Source organism: Bidens hawaiensis, unplaced genomic scaffold, assembly GCF_021521415.1.
Source record: "Bidens hawaiensis isolate Kalapana, Puna unplaced genomic scaffold, B.hawaiensis_p1.1 tig00012729_1, whole genome shotgun sequence".
In the NCBI taxonomy this organism is placed as follows: Eukaryota; Viridiplantae; Streptophyta; class Magnoliopsida; order Asterales; family Asteraceae; genus Bidens; species Bidens hawaiensis.
Genome location: NW_027492054.1, coordinates 48,693 through 68,225, shown reverse-complemented (window position 1 = coordinate 68,225; position 19,533 = coordinate 48,693). Strand labels below are relative to the sequence as shown.

The 19,533-nt window shown below is 32.8% G+C and overlaps 1 protein-coding gene across 4 annotated transcripts; it reads left to right on the top strand.

The window, feature by feature from the left end:
- The first annotated feature begins 3,586 nt into the window (after positions 1 to 3,586).
- Positions 3,587 to 18,426, top strand: LOC143541999 (ubiquitin C-terminal hydrolase 12-like). 4 transcript variants are annotated; one of them, XM_077034670.1, is made up of 32 exons: positions 3,587 to 3,801; positions 4,137 to 4,206; positions 4,352 to 4,499; positions 4,584 to 4,741; positions 7,033 to 7,298; positions 7,836 to 8,054; positions 8,127 to 8,235; positions 8,793 to 8,908; positions 9,303 to 9,401; positions 9,659 to 9,768; positions 10,934 to 11,008; positions 11,449 to 11,527; positions 11,850 to 11,996; positions 12,173 to 12,253; positions 12,335 to 12,454; positions 12,550 to 12,672; positions 12,749 to 12,826; positions 12,928 to 13,016; positions 13,266 to 13,374; positions 13,465 to 13,533; positions 13,621 to 13,728; positions 14,571 to 14,626; positions 14,709 to 14,886; positions 15,364 to 15,465; positions 15,557 to 15,628; positions 15,754 to 15,819; positions 15,917 to 15,982; positions 16,061 to 16,147; positions 16,352 to 16,468; positions 16,586 to 16,660; positions 17,287 to 17,373; positions 18,135 to 18,426. In XM_077034670.1, exons 1-32 carry the CDS (start codon positions 3,772 to 3,774, stop codon positions 18,174 to 18,176), a joined length of 3,351 nt encoding a protein of 1,116 aa, XP_076890785.1. In that variant the 5' UTR covers positions 3,587 to 3,771; the 3' UTR covers positions 18,177 to 18,426. The 4 variants fall into 4 exon arrangements, with proteins under 4 accessions (XP_076890785.1, XP_076890784.1, XP_076890783.1 ...); XM_077034669.1 differs by having other exon boundaries at positions 17,281 to 17,373; XM_077034668.1 differs by having other exon boundaries at positions 13,266 to 13,533.
- Positions 18,427 to 19,533: the final 1,107 nt, after the last annotated feature.

Genomic DNA, 19,533 nt, shown 5'->3' with positions numbered 1-19,533 from the left:
AATATATATGTAAGATTGAGATGTTTGTTTAAGAACATCGAACCATTCACATGGACAACAGGACAACAGGACAACAGAGGCTGCTTCAACCCATTTTTCGGTTCTCAATCTCCGAAATTGACGTTTGATTTTTATTCAAATTTGTTCACTTTAGAGACCACAAGTTGAAGGAAAGTCACATCATATTTGGCAAATTGGATATATAAGATTCATGCATTTATAGTGGGGCTTGAATAATAATGCAGCCTAATAAATTCAACTTGATTATTAGATTTTAATAGAACGGTTGAGTCGTCTAAAATTTCTATATGATGTACGGTTAATCGGTTATCATCAATGTATTCGGTAATCAGTATGTTTCACTTGTTTACTATATTGGGTTTAATGGTACCATGTAAAGAAAATTAAGCGGATGAGGCACATGTGGTTCATAGTATCCATTCCAATAAAACGATACATCCAAGCATCCATGTTTAATACATCATTTGTAGAGGGTTTTGATTGCACATGTACCATTCACCATATACATGATGCACCTAACTTGCATAAACCATGCATTAGTTTCACGCGTTTGTTTGTTAAACCATGTACATGTGAATGAAATCATACATTCATATCCCTCTCCTCTGGAATAAAACCATGCACATGTGTCATGTCAATATCCATTCCTATTGTTTTTATGATTATGTTATTTTAGAACAATCGTCTTGGCGTCTTGCGTGTGTGGTGTCTAGAGGGAGGGGAGAGAGTTGTTTGCTTACACAGTTGTCATCTACACGATAATTAAAAACAATATATGCACGTGTTAATTGGTTTTCACATACTTCTATGAATTGGATGAGTATATATATATAACTTATAATCCGGGTGTTAACTTGTTTAAAATTAAAATTTAAAAGTATATAACTTATAAATTTTACATGTTTAAATTTTTTTTATATTTAGATTACATTTTTTTTGAAAGAGCTAATTCACACATCATCTAAACATACTTCTAAATTTGCACATTGTTCACCATGGAAATAGATCTCTTATCCACTTTAAGGTAACAATTTCATACACCTTGCTATCGGCGTATCGCTAACTACAAGCCATTAGGTATTTGTTTACATATTTTTATGAGTCGTTTACCATATTTAGAACTTCATGACAACTAATTTACGATTGGTCAGTCTGTCTATATATAACCTACTTGATCGTTTAGATATCGTGTTACACGTGTCATTTTCGAAATACATGGTTTTAAGTGTGTCCGAGTAAGGACTAGTGTGCTTAACAAAGAAAACACATGGTCTTATCTGGTTTCATCAAATTCAAACCGCTAACTGGGCAATATACATATAGTAGTTGGTTGGAGAAATTACAATTTTTTTCATACGCCTTGGGCTACAAATCCTTTGCTTTAAAATCATCTAAGAGCCTTTTAATTATACACAAACAATATAACTCAAACATTAAGAAGCTTACAAATAATTATTTTATCCGTTTGTTTAATTTTTTGGAAGTTAAAGAAGCTTACACATTAAGCAAACACAAAATAATACTACACGCATCCACTAACATCCCTAAAAGGAAACTATTATGGATTATGACATCGACGTGCATACTTTTACACTTTTGTAGAAGTCTATCTTTACATGTGCTTTCTAGTTTTATACAATATTCCGTGTAATTGGAAATGAAAAATAATACATGACTATTATTATAACAATAAAAAGCAAACGACAATTAGGATATCACCATCGATCCAAATCCCCAATTATCATATGTTCTTCATTTTATGTGAGAAACATATATATTATAACACATATTAAAACCGCAATTGTTTTTTTTAAGTGATCACTTGAGGGCTTGCTTTTATTTTAATCACAAGGAGGTATTTCTCACTTGCTAGTGGTGAATTAAGATAAACCACAAGTGGGTAATTAGTAGGTTTCACTAAATGTAAGTAAAATATGTAAGTAAAGTTATCATGTAATATGTTATTTCACCACTACCGACAGTGAATTAAAGTGTTTTTCTTTAATCCTAGTGCTAACTAATCACCATTGTGAGATCTAAGAATGAGCAAACATAAATATAACGTGATATCACTCGGTTGAGGTATGTAAGAACTTAATATATACGTGAATAAAGTTTGTTGACCATAGTCTAGTCGTAGAAACTATGTAATGGTATATAAGGAACTTAAAGCTAGAGCTTAATCTGACATTTTAAAGCTAGAGCCTGATCTACATGCTAGGAACTTAATCTCATTAACCTTTTTCACTGCTTCGTTTTCTAACATTTTAAAGCTAAAGCTTGATTAGCATGCTAGGATAAATACTTATAATTGGACATAAATGTTGATAAGGTAAGAGGTTAAACTTCTTCCTTCCTTACATATAAGGTAAAAAGCATTTGGAATTCATCTAGTGTGTTTTGAAGGTAAATAGGTAATTTCCATTTTTTTTAATGGCCAACTAAGTAACGCCGGGTACCTCGTACGCGGCCCCCATTGGCTAAAGGTAGCCCGAGCCGGCCTTATTGTCTTTTTTTGGTCAAATGTAGCATCCATGTAGCATTTGTACACATGTATCCCTTATAGTATCAAACAATGCACATATTTAACTCATAAACGAAATACAACGTTTAAAGTTACCCAGGTATAAGACCAGTCATTGATTCCCAAGGCTCAAGCTTTGCAAGTTTCCATCAATTGTCAAGTCATTCATGTGTGAGCAAAATGGATTACAACGCGTGAGTCATCATATGATGATTAATGAACCAGTTCGGTGCTATGTGCACTTATGAGTTATGATTTTTATCAAAATAAAACTGAACAATCAATGTTAGAATTAGTTATTTTCATAAATGCCTCTCATGTGATTCACACAAAACCTCAGTCCTCATATAATGTCATCTAGTTTTATGTTTCATGTATCATTTGTACGCCTAGCAAATTTGAGGTTAAAACAAGGCAATACATGTCATAGGTGTGTTATTCGGGTTGTACTTTCAGTCGGGTTCCTCGGGTTTGAGAAATTTATTTCTAGTACTCATACACGACCCTAATCGGGCTCGGGTATCATGAGTACAAGTTAATCGGTTTTGAGTATTTGTCCTAGAAAACTAAAAATAAATATACATGTTAATACTCAAGCAAATATATCATTTTCAAAATTTAACTTACATAATCAAATAACAAATCACATAATCCAAAATACATAATCCTTAAACAACCGAAATTAATAAGTCAAATAATCAAGCATAAAAGTCAAATAATCAAGCATAAACGTCTTCAGTTCATGGCCGAATGATCATTTCTTCCTCCATTTCCACTGCTATATTAAAAGGGAAGGAAACTAAATTCAGTATTAGAATTGCTAGTTATTACATCGATTCGATAGGGTCGGAATGTTTGAATATGCGATAAAAAATTGGATAGTCAGCGATATAATATAATGATTGAATGGGCGACTAGGCCAAATTAATTATTCGGATTTACCCAGAACCCACTAAAAGTCCTCAGCACTCAAATTAGTTCGGGTTTATTAAATTCGGGTTCGTGTTTCATGAGTACATCTGCTTTCTGGTCCTCCCACGAGGTCTATATGGTCATTTCACACAAATACATTCCGTCAAACAAACCTTTCTCGTCTGCTCCCTCTTTTCCACCACCGGAAATACCGAAACTACCCTCAACAAGCGCCCTTTTAGTTTTCTCCATCCAACCTACAAATACTCACCGCCGATTTTCCGATCAAATTCCGCCACCAATAGCCGTCGTCGATGACTCTCATGACTCCGCCTCCCATTGACGTAACGCCACCAATCTTATTAATTCATTCACACACACTAATTCACACTTATCCACGTACATGCACACGCTATTCATATCTGTAACCGTATGTAATTATACACACATATCGATTCAACTTGCTTAATTACTCTGTTTTGATCTGCTAATTAAGTTTCGATCTTATAACCTAATCGTTTTGAATGTGATTCGTGATCTAATAGTGATACAGCTTCTCGATTTCGCCTTTTTTACTGTGAAATGCTTCGTTTTAGGGTTTTGAAATTTTATTATTATAAACTGCGATATAATTGTGTCTAGATCCAATTCGTTTATGTTAATTAGTTTGATTTTGCAGCCGGAAGAGGAAGAGATGCTAGTTCCACATTCTGAGTTGGCAACTACTGAAGGACCTGAACCAATGGATGGTATTAATTGAATTTGTATTGTAACTACTGTTATGTCTTATGTTTTTGTATGAATTAGTGTTGTAACATGGTTTGTGACCTTGTGTGGTTACTTGTTTTGCAAGTAAACTAATGTTATGGAGTTATGGCACTTTTGTTTTGTTAGTTGCACCTGCAGAGGCTGCTAATACAGTTGACGCGCCAGTAGTTGATGATCCACCGTCAGCGAGGTTCACATGGACGATAGAAAATTTCTCGAGATTGTCTGGCAAAAAGTTGTACTCGGATGCTTTCTTCGTTGGAGGATATAAATGGTATCTTTTGTTTGGCTGTAGTTTTAGTTAAGTTGTCCATATGGTGTTGGTTTAGAGTGTTTTGCTGATATGGTTTTTGGTTAGGCGTGTGCTGATATTCCCAAAAGGAAACAATGTGGACCATTTGTCAATGTATCTTGATGTTGCTGATTCTACAGCATTGCCGTATGGTTGGAGCAGGTATGCTCAGTTTAGCCTAGCTGTGGTTAATCAAGTTCACAGCAAGTTCACCATGAGAAAAGGTAAACCGTTCTTTTGTTTGCTCTTAACAAACTAGACTGTTGTACGTTAACAGTATTTAAGTTAGAACACACTTCATGAAATGCATCTATGCAAGAAGTTAAGTATTGTATGTAGGAAGCTTTGCAGAGAATTTAATTGTCGGATGATGGTTGAGAAATGAAAATTTTCTTAAAATATGACTATATGAGTAAACCACTGTATAGTCTACGCACATGGATATATTATTGTCTATGCTGCCAATAAAATTTTAATATCAAGTTGTGTGGTTTTTCCTTTGTATATTTTATTTGATGTCTTTTCCTGTCTCAACAATTAATTTGTCTTCTGGTGGTTATGACATCATATGACAAGCAAACTTATTGGATGGTTAGTTAGAAATAATTTACTTTTTTAAATATTTAACTAGCGCCAAAAGTTCTTTTAGATTATATTGAGCAATATTGGTACCCCTTAATTTCCACAACCCTCCCGCCAAAAGATGAAAGAATATTGAATGGAAGATAGGAAGTCAAAGATGACCTCAGGGTAGCATGTATACTGCAGGCTATGATGTAAGACAGTTTTTTTAAAATGGATAGCTTGATAAGGAATGGAGAAGATTCTGGTTTCCATCATAGTAGTTAAAGGTGCCACAGGCAAGCATGCAGCAAAACCGCCTTGAGTGAAGCAAGGGGCACTGAACCGGGAAAAAAGAGGGCCTGAACCTGGAAAAAAACGGGCCTGAATCGGCAAAAGCCTGCCTGAATCCACCAAAAGTAGTTTCAAACGGCTGAACCAGCCTAAACAAGCCAACATACGGATCCAATCACGATCTTATAATAAGAACAAGATATTTTTCTCGATCAATCCCCTTGCCCCTCATTTTTCGAGAATCAGAAAGATCCTTTCTAAACGAGATTATTTTGGAATACACATTGAATTATGAGATTAAGCATAGAATTTCTGTAGTAGATCCATAATAAAAGAAGTATTTGTGATTATTGCAATTGATTTCAATTTTGGCCAATTATAATTTATAATAACTAATAAAAATTGGCCTTCTAGATAAGCTTCACGGAATGGCTATAAGTTAACCCTTGTCAAGGGTTAGTGATAAATCTTGTTAATGAAACGGGTCCGATAGCCCTCCATCTATTCCTAATTTCCTAGGGAAATTAAAAAAATTGTCTAAACCAGCAGAAACTAAGTCTAAAACAGCTAAACGGTGACCTGGACTGGACATGTGTCTTGCACTCTTGCTCGTCTCAGGCATGCTCTTATTAAGCGATTCACCGATTCGTGTCTAGGTGACAGACTCACCATTTGCGCTTTGAGCCCACCTTGAACCTTATATAAACATGGAACTTTCTTTCAGTTATACTCCTTATCTTAGCTCACAACATTGGTCATTTTACCCAATGTGATGGGTCTGGAGAAGGGGTTTAGATGAAAGAAGGTTCCGTGTTTATTTAAGGTGGTTGTTCTCAAGATTTTTGTATGATGAGTTGAGCTTCTAAATTGTCTACTTAATATCATGATGTTATATGTGAGGCATGCAATACTTTTGGAATCTCGATAACTAGATTTTTATCTGTTTTATTATTGAAGGTATTTGGGACAAATGAGCAAATTTTGTATTAGAGAATTCAGATTTTCTTTTATATCAAAGTAGTTGTTTTCCCAAGTTTTCTCATGAGAAAGGCTTGGGAAGAGCGAAGGAACTTTAAAGTTAACTTTCTTTTGTTTTTTAAACTACCATGTGGGAAGCATTTATAAATACCGTGATGAGAAAGGAATGCCAATTAGCTTTACAAGTAGTTAGTGGCGAGCATGGGCCAGTTCGATCATTTGCTAAACCATCTGTTTCTCAATCGGTTCAGTTTTTTCTGTTATGGTTACGTTATTTGATTTTGTGCTTACTCTTAAGTAGTAATTGTTTGTTGTATTTTTGTTGGTTTCAACTTCAGGCATAGATTATTAAAGTCTGTTTTTTGTTAAAAATTTCATGATGAGACATAAGAGGGCATATAATGATATTGGTGTTTTTCGATACAAAGGATGATACTATGATAGGATGTCCACCGTGTGGTGCGTGAATAATTTTGTCCATTCAAGAGTGTTATTCAACACTTTCGGTTTAGAATGTTTATGTCCTGTGTATTGTGTGTTTGACAATGAAAAACATTGTTACCTAATACCTTTATATTATTTTAACAAGGTAGCCTTAGTGGTCAACACATGTATGTATGAAGTATCCTGTTGTAAATTCGGAAAACAAAGTCATGATAATTATGACTCTTTACCCTTGCAGATACCCAACATCAGTTTAATGCACGAGAAAGTGATTGGGGGTTTACATCATTCATGCCTCTTAGTGAGCTATATGAACCTAGTAGAGGCTATCTTCTGAATGATACTTGTATAATTGAAGCTGATGTGGCAGTCCGTAAGGTTGTTGATTACTGGTCACATGATTCAAAAAAAGAAACTGGTTATGTTGGGCTTAAAAATCAAGGTGCTACTTGCTATATGAATTCTCTACTCCAGACATTGTACCACATCCCGTATTTTAGAAAGGTTGGTAGTTACAATGATTATTTGAGATTTAAGTCTTACTGATATCAAGTAGTGGGCATTTTGTCCCATTTACATGTGAACTGGTCAGTAGGGTTGTATTTTGTCTCTTTACAAGTCAAACAGGTTAAATATTAAGAAGGAATCAAAGTTTAAAGGGTTAGAGGTCACACAAAATGTATTCAAAATGCAGTTTTGTTTTCATATATTTTTTTTTAATACTGATTAGGAGGCGGGAATGGGGTTCTAAGTAAAGTTCTGAATCGATTTCTATAGTCTGTAGTGAGGATTTAAATATATAGATCTGAATTATTCTTTCAATAGAGTAGGTAAGTAACTCTACCTTCATTAATCAATACCCATGAAAATGTAATTTATATAATTTAATAATTAAGAATTACTATAAGAAAGTAAGAAAGGAGAGTTAACTTATTTTTTCGTGACCATATTTATAAAACTATACTTATAAATGAATGCATTGTTTTATGCTGTCATTGTAATCATACACAAGCCGTTACTTATATTTGTGTTTTGAACCAGGCTGTGTATCATATGCCAACAACTGAGAATGATATGCCATCAGGGAGCATCCCGTTGGCTTTACAGAGTTTATTTTATAAGCTTCAGTACAGTGACACCAGTGTAGCCACAAAGGAGTTGACCAAGTCTTTTGGTTGGGATACCTATGATTCTTTTATGCAGCATGATGTTCAAGAACTCAATAGGGTTCTTTGTGAGAAGCTTGAAGACAAAATGAAGGTATATGATTTTTAATCTAAAGTTTAATATCTTTATTGATTATGTACCCTTAATTGTGGTTTAATTGTGAAGGGAACTGTTGTAGAGGGAACAATTCAACAACTGTTTGAAGGACACCATATGAACTATATAGAATGCATAAATGTAGACTACAAATCAACAAGGAAGGAATCTTTTTACGGTACAAGTCTTTGATTAGCAGTTAAAGTTTAACTATAATCTCTATAGGTGGAAAACAGTTTGTCTAATGGGTCAAAACATGTACTTTTTATATGCCAGTCAATATGGGTAAAAGAGTAATGTATAGACCATTGTATACTTGGGAACATGCAATTCACTCTTGCCCAATAAAGTGTAAATTATATGTTCTAAAAAGGGTAATCTTGGCATAAGCACAATATTTTTTTATAGTTTTTTGTATTGATATTACATTTTTATTGGGAAAAAGGGAAGTAAGTTCTCTTAGGTAAATATTGACCAGGAGTACATTATCCTTTCATTTAATTTTCCATATTAGATACGATATATTAAACTATATCATTAATGTTATAACTCTTTTTAATAAGATTATTTAGGATGTTCTAACTTCTAAGCATTTGGCGCGCATCAGTCTTGGCTACTTTTTTGCATTATAGCTGTTGGACTCAACAACTGGAACTATCATGTTTTCATAAATTGAGTTGAAAAGGCCACTTGTAATAATTCTAGTTTTTTGCTGAATTTTGTATGTCGTGTTAGACCTTCAACTTGATGTCAAAGGCTGTCGTGACGTCTATGCGTCCTTTGACAAGTATGTGGAAGTGGAACGACTTGAAGGTGATAACAAGTATCATGCTGAACAGTATGGGTTGCAGGTTGGATATATTTCTTTGAGTTTTAGTTAATTCTTATTTATTTGGGGTCAGGATTCAATTTTGGTGAAAGGGTAGGCTAAAGTTGTCATGGGTTGATGATCTCAAGATTTGACCATGCGAATGTTAAGTCACTTGATAAAAAACAAAACATAGACTTTTGTCATAGAGCATCCATAATGGCAAAAAACTGAGACGAGTGCTTGCTTTATGATAAATGTGCTACACAACTCTAAAAGCTTGATTACAAAAAGTATATTGTTAACAGGTAATCTTTATGTAAAACGGTTTTGGCATCATCTTCTAATTTAAGTTGGTATACTGTTTACTTTTGTGCAGTATGATGCACCATGTGTTTGGCTTTTCACAAAATAATCATGTAAATATGTACTTTCAGGATGCGAAGAAGGGTGTCTTATTCATTGATTTCCCCCCTGTTCTACAGCTTCAACTAAAACGTTTTGAATATGATTTCATGCGAGATACAATGGTGAAGGTCAGTTAAAAATTTAAAATTAATCTGCAGAATAGCTATTTTATTTTGCATTCATTTATACAACCACTACATTGTTAAGAATCATTGTTTAGTAGTTCTTTTTGTTCATGATATATCTGCCTTTATTTCTATTTCTTTACGTTTTACTTTTCGCTCTTTGAAAAAAAATTATATTTTTGTTTACAATGATAATTGTTGCTACAAGAAAGCTACTAGGCATAACATTCTCATCAGATTCTTTTTATCAAATTTGACAGATAAATGATCGATATGAATTTCCGTTGCAACTTGATCTTGATAGAGAAAATGGGAAATATCTATCACCCCAGGCAGACAGAAGCGTTCGCAATCTTTATACTCTTCACAGGTATTACATTTCATATCATATAAAGAAATATTTAATCTATTTATGATAATTACATTATTACATATTTTAAAAACACTGTGTAAATCGTCATATTTGGGTACGATATGCCCGAAGGATATCGATATCAGCATTTACTTTTTTTGACAAGATTTTCCCTAAGTTTTGTCGACCATAACAGCTTATTTTGTTTACAATTATATAAAAAAATCATTACAAGCTGTAATCATAAAAACTTAAAATATCAAAATTGACCACCTTTTTTTGTCTTGGGTTTCAGAACAAGCAGTGGGTTTTTTTTTTTTTTTTTTTTTTTTTGGGGGGGGGGGGGTTAAAGCTTTGGTGTCTTTGTTTTTTTACACTGTGTTCTACAATGGGATCCACTTCACCAGATGTAAAAGAAACTAACCTAGAAAATGACAATGGTGTTCAGTTTAGTGATTGAATCGAAAGGTTACATGGTGCTCAGCAAAGTAATTCCACGTCAAGAGTAAAATTGAGGGTACCATGGTAGAACAGAGTAAAAAACAGTTGGTGCTAAGGTTTTACCCCCCTAAGACCCTACTACTATAAAACCTGAGACAAAGTTTTTATACTTAAGTGATATAATTGTAGACAAAATAAACTGTTACCGTCTACAAAACTTATTGAAAATGGAAATGCTGACATCGGATCTCCTTTGTATTGAATTGATACGGTGTTTTTTTATAATAAGTAATTATCATGAATAGATTAATTATTTATTTTTAAATAACTTGGTCAGGGTAATGAAATATTTATCACCCCTCAGTCAGTTGCATCTTTATTTTTCGAATTCTTTAGTTATCCATTCTTCTCATGTTTTCCAAACTTAACCCTCAAGCATGCGGAATATATCCTAATACTAATATACATAGGATCATTTATATTTAAAATAAATCCTATACTTGTAGGTAACCTGTTCTCAATTTTATTGATGATTAAGTAGTTTCCTATCCAAAAGTTGAAGACCTATCTAATAATTAAATTAGTAACTTCATTATTTTTAACAATCCGAGTCCTATCATGGGTAGAACTCTGTTTTTTCAACACTGATTGGCGATAGTGTTCTTTTTTCACATATTGTGGTGGATATTTGTATTTGGTGCTAAGACAGCTTACTTAACAGATTCATTGTTATCTTATGCAGTGTACTGGTTCACAGTGGTGGGGTCCATGGCGGACATTATTATGCCTATATTCGACCAACACTTTCTGATCAATGGTAAACATTATTTCTAATTAGTAAAGGTGGCAAAATGGTTTTGGGAACTGGTCATTGTTATGTTCTGTTAGAAACAGGTCGGAGGGTGAAACTGTCAAAACATTTTTTCGAATTTGTAAAATCTTTAAAATATTTAATGCATTTAATTGTACAGAAACCTATATTGTTAAAAATATAAATTTTGTTTAAGTTAAAACGATTTAGATTATATTTGACTCTTTTAACATGTTTGACCCGTTTGGCACCTTATATGTTTCAACTCCATTGATATATTTTAGTGCATTATCAAACTAATACAACCCTAGTTGACCTGTTTTCATACTGACCAGTTGAATATCTGCATGTACGTTTTCTTATTTTCTGTTTATGCAATTCGCTCACAAACCGTTGTAGGCATTGAAGTTCTTAATTTTGCATTCACTGAAGTGAGTTTGTTATAGGCTGAAATTTGATGATGAACGAGTAACTAAAGAAGACATGAAGAGAGCGTTGGATGAGCAATATGGGGGTGAAGAAGAGGTAACTGGAAACATAATTAATATGCTGATGTGGCTTTTGGTCAAAAGTCTTAAAATTGAATTTTACATCAAAGCCAATTTTTGTCAAACATCTTATATTTTCCATTACGATAGATTTTGCTGAAAGTTTAGTTTATTTTAAATTTGGTTATGACACGCTTGACCAATTCTTAATCTGATGGTTACTTGTAAAGCGTTTTTGGAATAAATCCAAAGTCAAAAAGGGCCAAGGCTAAAGCCAACTTGGGACGGAGCCATGGTGGTGATATCTTTTTTTTTCTTCAAAGTATTTCTGACTTTACTTTTTTATTATTGTGGAACAGTTACCTCTAGCAAATCCTGGGTTCAATAACTCCCCCTTTAAATTTACAAAGTATTCAAATGCATACATGCTTGTGTATATACGTGAAAGTGACAAAGAGAAAATAATCTGTAATGTGGATGAGAAGGATGTGGCAGAGCACCTGAGGGTAAGATCGCTAATTTGTTTGTAAAGTTTGTTATGAATGGGTCGATTTATCTCAAATGGTTCAGATAGTTCAATATTTTTAACCTAAAGGCTAAAGTGGAACTTCGAAGATCTTGTTATTATTGTAATAACTAAGAATTTGTGATCATATTTTAACTCATTTTCTAATGACTACAGATTAGGTTGAAGAAAGAACAAGAGGAAAAGGAGCAAAAAAGGAAGGAGAAAGCAGAGGCACATTTATATACTATTATAAAGGTTACAACTTTCCGTGACCCATTTAGAAAAAAACAAGGTTTATTTATTACTGTTTGTGAATCAGTAATTTAATGTGAGTAGGTTGCCCGTGATGAGAATCTTCATGAACAAATAGGGAAAAATATATTTTTTGACCTAGTGGATCATGATAAAGTACGTAGTTTCCGTATACAAAAGCAGATCTCATTTGCTCTTTTCAAGGTATTATTACTGACCAACTTTCTTATTCTAGATTATTTTAATTTTCATTTTTTCATAGATCTTATTTTATCAAGCTCCAAATGTTACTTTTTCAGGAGGAAGTAGCCAAAGAATTGGGTATACCTGTGCAACATCAACGTTTCTGGCTTTGGGCAAAACGCCAAAATCATACTTACCGTCCAAATCGTCCATTGACTCTTTTAGAAGAAGCTCAATCTGTATGTACTTCTGATATTTTTAATTGCTTGGTGATCGTTAATATTACTGAATTTGAATTTTTTAATAAATGTTTAGGTTGGACATTTGAGAGAAGTATCAAATAAGGCCAACAATGCTGAGCTTAAGTTGTTTTTGGAGGTAGAAATGGGACAGGTGATATTCATTGATATAAATTATACACCTTTCAACTCTTTAATATATTTTAATATTAAAAATTTTATTTTATTAATTTACTGATTCTTTTATTGATGTAGGATTCACAGCCAGTTCCCCCACCTGTGAAAACTAAGGAGGAGATCCTACTTTTTTTTAAGCTTTATGACCCTTTAAAAGAGGAGCTTCGGTAGCCACTTCTCTTTTTCTCACACAAACACACACACACACACATATACATAAATGTTTTGTTTGCTGAGAACTGAGAGGGGAAAGAAATAGACGGGTAGAATTGTTGAGATGAAAAAGATTGGAATTAATTTAAATTGTTGGTATTGTAAATTGAAATTTTGTATAACTAAAGACTCTTTATATGCTCCCTTAAGGCCATATTTTTGCGATATTTTATCTTGTTTTATATGTTATTTTTCCATCTCAGCTATGTCGGACGGCTCTTTGTGAAGGGTACAGGAAAGCCTACAGAAATACTGCCAAAGTTAAATGAGCTTGCTGGCTTTGCACCTGATGAAGAAATAGAACTGTTTGAGGTCAATCTTTTTGTCTGTTTAATTGATATGATTTTATGCTATACTATTAATCATTTTAATTGTTTTCTAAACTCCCCTCTTTTCTTTCAGGAAATCAAGTTTGAACCTAATGTTATGTGTGAACATATTGATATAAAGCTAACATTTCGGGCTAGTCAGGTATGTTTCCGTATCTTTATGGCAGTTTCTTCTTTTTGGCGAGTGTTTCAAAATTGACCATTTTTGTTTTGGTTTATGTTTTATTAGCTTGAAGATGGAGACATTATTTGCTTTCAGAAACCTCTTCAATCTGGAACTGTAAAATGTCGTTATCCGGATGTTCCATCTTTTCTGGAATATGTTCATAATCGTCAGGTTTACCGTGAAACCTTTTTTCATTCAATTCATGAAGTTTCATGGTTATCTTAAGTTTGTTAGTGAAGGGTTTTTATAAGAAGGCATAAAGATTAATTTCATATGCATCCTTATGAATTTCATGATCATATTTATACTTTTTAATCATGTTTCTAAAGGTAATAAAATAAAATCAGTTATTTATAATCGTTTGTTTCATTGAATTAAGAAGTTGGAAAACAAGCATGAATCATCTAAGGGCATAATGTTTTTATTGTTCCATTTAATGAAATAGAAGTATGGATTTTTGAACTTTTAAAAGGATGTATATTGCGGTGCGCGCATATAATGCATATATGTTTGAACCCTCGGGTGGGCAAAAGTGAAATTGCACTAATTTTGACGTTATTTTACTAATCTCGTGAAAATAACTTTAAAAGTGACGGAAGTTTAATCAGGCATCATGTGGTGGCGTTGATAGCCGAAAGACAAGGGTACATGCACCAATCAGCCGGTGTCCCGATGATTGAGTGCTATGTGCCTTATGTCCAAGGCTTGATACAAAACTACTATCGAGCTGGGGGTCTCGCCGGAAGCAGCCTCTCTATCCTCATGGGGTAGAGGTAAGGCTGTCTACATCTTACCCTCCTCAGACCCTACCGTAGCTTTGCTATTGGTGGGATATACTGAGTACGATGATGATGATGTATATGAGTTTGCTCCTAATAAAAGAAAGAACGCAGTCTCACTGTTTGATTTCAGGGCAAAACTGGAAATCAGATAATTTTATTATGCTGTTTCGGTTGATTAAATAAATCAGTTTTATCAGTTTAACATATTGATATTATTACTAAATGACATAGGTTGTGCGGTTTCGTTCACTGGAGAAACCCAAGGAGGATGAGTTCTCATTGGAATTGTGAGTTTCCTGAAGATTTGCTCTTCTATATTTAACCAAAATGAATATTTTTTTATCTTGCACTTTTTATTTTGAATTGCAGGTCAGAACTCAACAATTATGATGATGTTGTCGAAAGGGTTGCGTCTCATTTGATGTTAGATGATCCATCTAAAATCAGGCTTACATCTCATAATTGTTATTCCCAACAACCCAAACCTCAACCAATCAAGTACCGAGGAGTGGAACATCTGTCCGACATGCTGGCCCACTATAATCAGGTTATTTTGTAATTTTTATGTTCACATAAACGAGCCAAGCCGCTCATGAGATTGGCTCGCTAGAGTGAGGCGAGCTTAAACAAGCTTAAGACTAAAATTGTAATTAAAATATGTATAAATATCATTATGAAATTTTGATAAAATTAACTAAATAGTATACATTGTGTTTTATATAAAATTAACAATTAAAATATGTTTAAACATAATCATGAAAGATACCAATTCACTTTTAGAAGAAAAAAGTAGACTATTATTGAAGTAATGTAACTCTTGTAATCATATGTGACATTAGTTACTTTTTAAAGAAAGTTTTGGACAGTTTTTGGGTCATCAAAAAGCAAGCCTTACCAAAAATCACTAGTTTGACTTTGATTTGAACATATGTTTTCCCATCACACAAATTTTGTCACTTTAGGATTACTTTTATTACATTTACATTTTTTTATATTTGTTTAATAATGATGGTTTTTTGTGCAGACTTCTGACATTTTGTATTATGAGGTACTCGATATTCCTCTTCCTGAACTGCAAGGTTTGAAAACCTTAAAGGTTGCTTTTCATCATGCAACAAAAGATGAAGTAAGTGCTGGCTTTTACTTTTCACTTGTTTTTTATTTTTATTTTTGAATTTCTCATTTTGTCTTGATATTTTTCGTTTGACCATCGGTAGGTAGTCATACATACCATTAGATTGCCAAAACAAAGCACTGTGGGCGATGTGATTAATGACCTAAAGACAAAGGTAAGTCTACCAACTTTGTTTGACCCATTAGATATGCAAAATAATACGATTCAACCCATAAATAAGTAAACGGGTCGAAATCGCCACGCCTTCTTTAGTTGACTGGCCAATGTATTATGGAACAGGTGGAGTTGTCTCACCAAGATGCAGAGCTTCGTTTGCTTGAGGTTTTTTACCACAAGATTTACAAGGTATTTGATATTTGAATATTCTTTTGCATTTACAAAAATGTTGACTTTTGACTTGTAATTACTTTGACCTTGTTTCTTAAATTCTATTTATTTTCAGATTTTCCCTCTGAATGAAAAAATCGAGAACATCAACGATCAGTACTGGACTTTACGGGCTGAGGAGGTTTGCTCTAAATGCTTTTATGTTTCATACCAACCTTTTGTTTTTTATTCTTTTTTAATGATATTTTGTTATTTACAGATTCCAGAAGAGGAAAAGGACCTAGGTCCTCTGGATCGCCTAATTCATGTTTATCATTTTACTAAAGACTCGTCTCAGAACCAGGCTGTATGTACTTGTGATTTACTAAAGACACACATATATATACAAGTCATTTTAACAATTTTAAAATGCAAGATAATGGTTGAAATGCAATGTTGATTCATCTCTTCTAATATCCTAAAAAAATATTTAAACAAAATTCGTTTGTTTATAGAATAAAAAAACATTTAAGCAAATTAATTTTGCAAATTCTCTTTTGTATAACAACAGCAAGTTCAAAACTTTGGGGAACCCTTTTTTCTTGTGATTCGAGAGGGTGAAACATTAGCTGAAGTTAAAGCACGCATACAGAAAAAGCTACAGGTTTCAGATGAGGAATTTTCAAAGGTATGCTTTATCTTTCTACCAGGAATATTCTCTCAAGCTTATACCAAATTATCATTATTATTTTTGTCTTGTTTTCTTAACTCTTTTTTTTTTTACTTTCAAATCATATTTTAACAGTGGAAGTTTGCATTTCTCTCTTTGGGTCGTCCTACTTATCTTCAGGATTCTGATGTGGTCTCCACCCGTTTTCAGGTTAAAACTCTCTCTCTCTCTCTTTATACATGTATACACACACACACACACACACATTTATGTATTATACTATTAATAAAATAGTAATAATCATAAGGGCAAACTGCAAGAAATAGACTGATGTTTACTCATGTTTGTAGTTTTAGAAACCATTTTGAAATAGCCAAATAGGTGTAAAATAGAAATAGAAACTAACTTATATATCATTACTGATTTTAACAACCAAATTACCTTTTTCATTACATGATTGTAGCAACAATTGAATTGTTCAACAGGTTAGCAGGTCATTCTTTTGCTTATTTTTCCAATAATCTTGTCAAGATATCTTATATTTCATACTACTGTGCATGTCTATGCCACATTGCATCTGATGTGACACTAAATAGTTGTTTTTCATTGTGGCGCCTGAGAAATTCTAAAAAATCAGTTTCAACTTTTTTTTTTCTTTCGGCACGCCTCAATCAAATAATAAATGACACTGGTTGCTAAAACAAATAATAACTTGTAATGGTTTGTGCTAAGTTCGTGTAAACGTAAAATTTTGTTATAGTTATGTTCACATATATGCATGTTAGAGTATGTATATATTGTATGTGTATGTATTAAGTGGGCGTGGTTAGTTTCAGAGAAGAGATGTTTATGGTGCCTGGGAACAGTACCTAGGAGTGGAACATGCTGACAATACACCTAAACGCTCATATGCTGCAAATCAGGTACATTAATATTGTCATATACCATAATTATGTTTTCAATCCCAAAACAGATAAAGAGTTTAAATTTGCCAAACAATCAATCCCAGAAGTAGATGGTTGTGTTAATTTTTTTAACTGACCAAAATACCCATAGGTTAAAAAAGGAATACAAAATTAAAACAGATGGTACCCACTTAATGTTAAAAAAATATGTATACTAATTTAGTAGAAAAAGGATGGGACCCTTAAGATATAGGTTTTTATTTTTCTTAATATGAAGGGGTGTTTTTGTCATTTAAAATACACTTAAAAAGAAAGTCTTAACGTCAATCCACTTCAGGGACCAAACATGTTACCCGTGCGCAAACTATTGGTTTAAGCCCATATTTTCTGAAAGTTAGGGGAAAAAACGATTTGAACATACCACAATGACTACTGTGTAATTTACTCCTTTATACAGGTAAAAAGGTAACAAGTCAAACAGGTCAAAAGTGATGTGCATAAAATCGTATAAAACGTTTTGCTAAATAAAGCCTAAATTACTATTGAAATAATATCACTTTTGAAACTATATATGACTAATGAGTAATGACGCTAACTATTTAGTATTTACACAAAAAAATGTTTTTAACAGACCGTTCAACCCAACCTGACTCATACATGAGCACATGTTTTGTCATACTTAAGCACATGCTTTGACTTGTAATCGAAATAAACACATCATATAGAAGCGACTCAACGATTGCTGTCTATTAATTGATTATATCATTTGGTTTATGCAGAACCGGCACACATTTGAGAAACCAGTTAGAATCTACAACTAGCTACAGGCATAAGGTGTAAGGGCATTTTGGGAAACATAATTATGGTTGTGGTAGATGTGTTTTGTGTAGCATCCCTCTATGGGGTGATGTAGTTGTAGATGATTGTATGTTATTAGAGAGTATTTATCATGCATAAGATTTTGGAGATTGGGATGTATAGATAGGTATAGATGTGTCTCATGTGTTGTGTGTTCTTCAACTTCAAATTTTAAAACCTTTTTTGTTTTTGTTTTAATATTTAACAGATGATTGTCTTCTTGTGATTTCATTAGAAGTTATATAGCGATTTATTTGTGGCTATCTATTATTGTCCACATACATGTGATAAAGCATCTTCATACCCAAAATGTGTTTATTCCTTGATACAGTGCAAGAATGCATGTTTCATAACATAGTGTGTATCTGAAGTTTACATTAAGTCGGTTTCTGATCCTTAAATAAAGTGTCAATTCAAATAAATGTTCACATGATGCATTGCATCTTAACTCGCGCAAGTATATCTTTGGTACAAACCATTTTACATATACAAAAAATGTATTTAAAGACATTCGTTAATAGAAACATATTTTAATAATGCATGCCTAGTTATGTGAGTTAATAATGTGATATGACGTATCAGAACTAACAAAATTTATTTAGGTCTAAAGTATCCTAATTTATCGCTTGCCATTATATCTTGTCGGCACCCATACGGTCTTAAAATTATAAATCACTGTATTCGTTTATCTTTGAATACAAAATGTAATGTAATGTAAAAATTTGAGTCTAATTAAGAACCATTTCACTATTGTCATTATAATCATATATACTTGTTATGTGTGTAGTACCTCGGATTGTAGCATACTAATACCACAATACATCAAAAATTATTCTAAATGACTATAATATGGTTAATAATAGCCAAAAATAAAAGTAACTATCTAATAATTATGTATTGATGTAATATCGTTATTGTATTTTGTTAGGGTGGCAATATCACTTTTATATTATACACTCGTACTTGTTTTAATGGTGTTAAATAGTAACTTATTATTTTACATCGAATTAATGTACACAAAAAAAATACTACCTATTCACGTCCAATACAAGAAATGCTCAAACAAATTATATTCTCGTTTTAAAAAATATGATTAAAAGAAATAGTCAAGCGGGCTAACCATGATAAATACATCGACACTCATGTAAATATATATTTTTATATGTCTAAAACCTGCTAAGTCGTTTTCACAACAAACTAAAGCATCATTAAATACTATCTGATGTAATCTAAATAAAATAATGTATAAAATATTCATTATCATACATAAGCACGTATGCAATAAAATTATTTAAGTTACTAAGCCCATCCGTATTTGAA

Coding starts and splice junctions, on each gene's coding strand:
- LOC143541999 (XM_077034666.1), top strand. CDS start 3,772: ATGACTCTCATGACTCCGCCTCCCATTGAC. Junction 12,254..12,334: donor ATTTATATACTATTATAAAG/GTTACAACTTTC, acceptor TAATGTGAGTAG/GTTGCCCGTGATGAGAATCT. Junction 16,148..16,351: donor ACTCGTCTCAGAACCAGGCT/GTATGTACTTGT, acceptor GTATAACAACAG/CAAGTTCAAAACTTTGGGGA.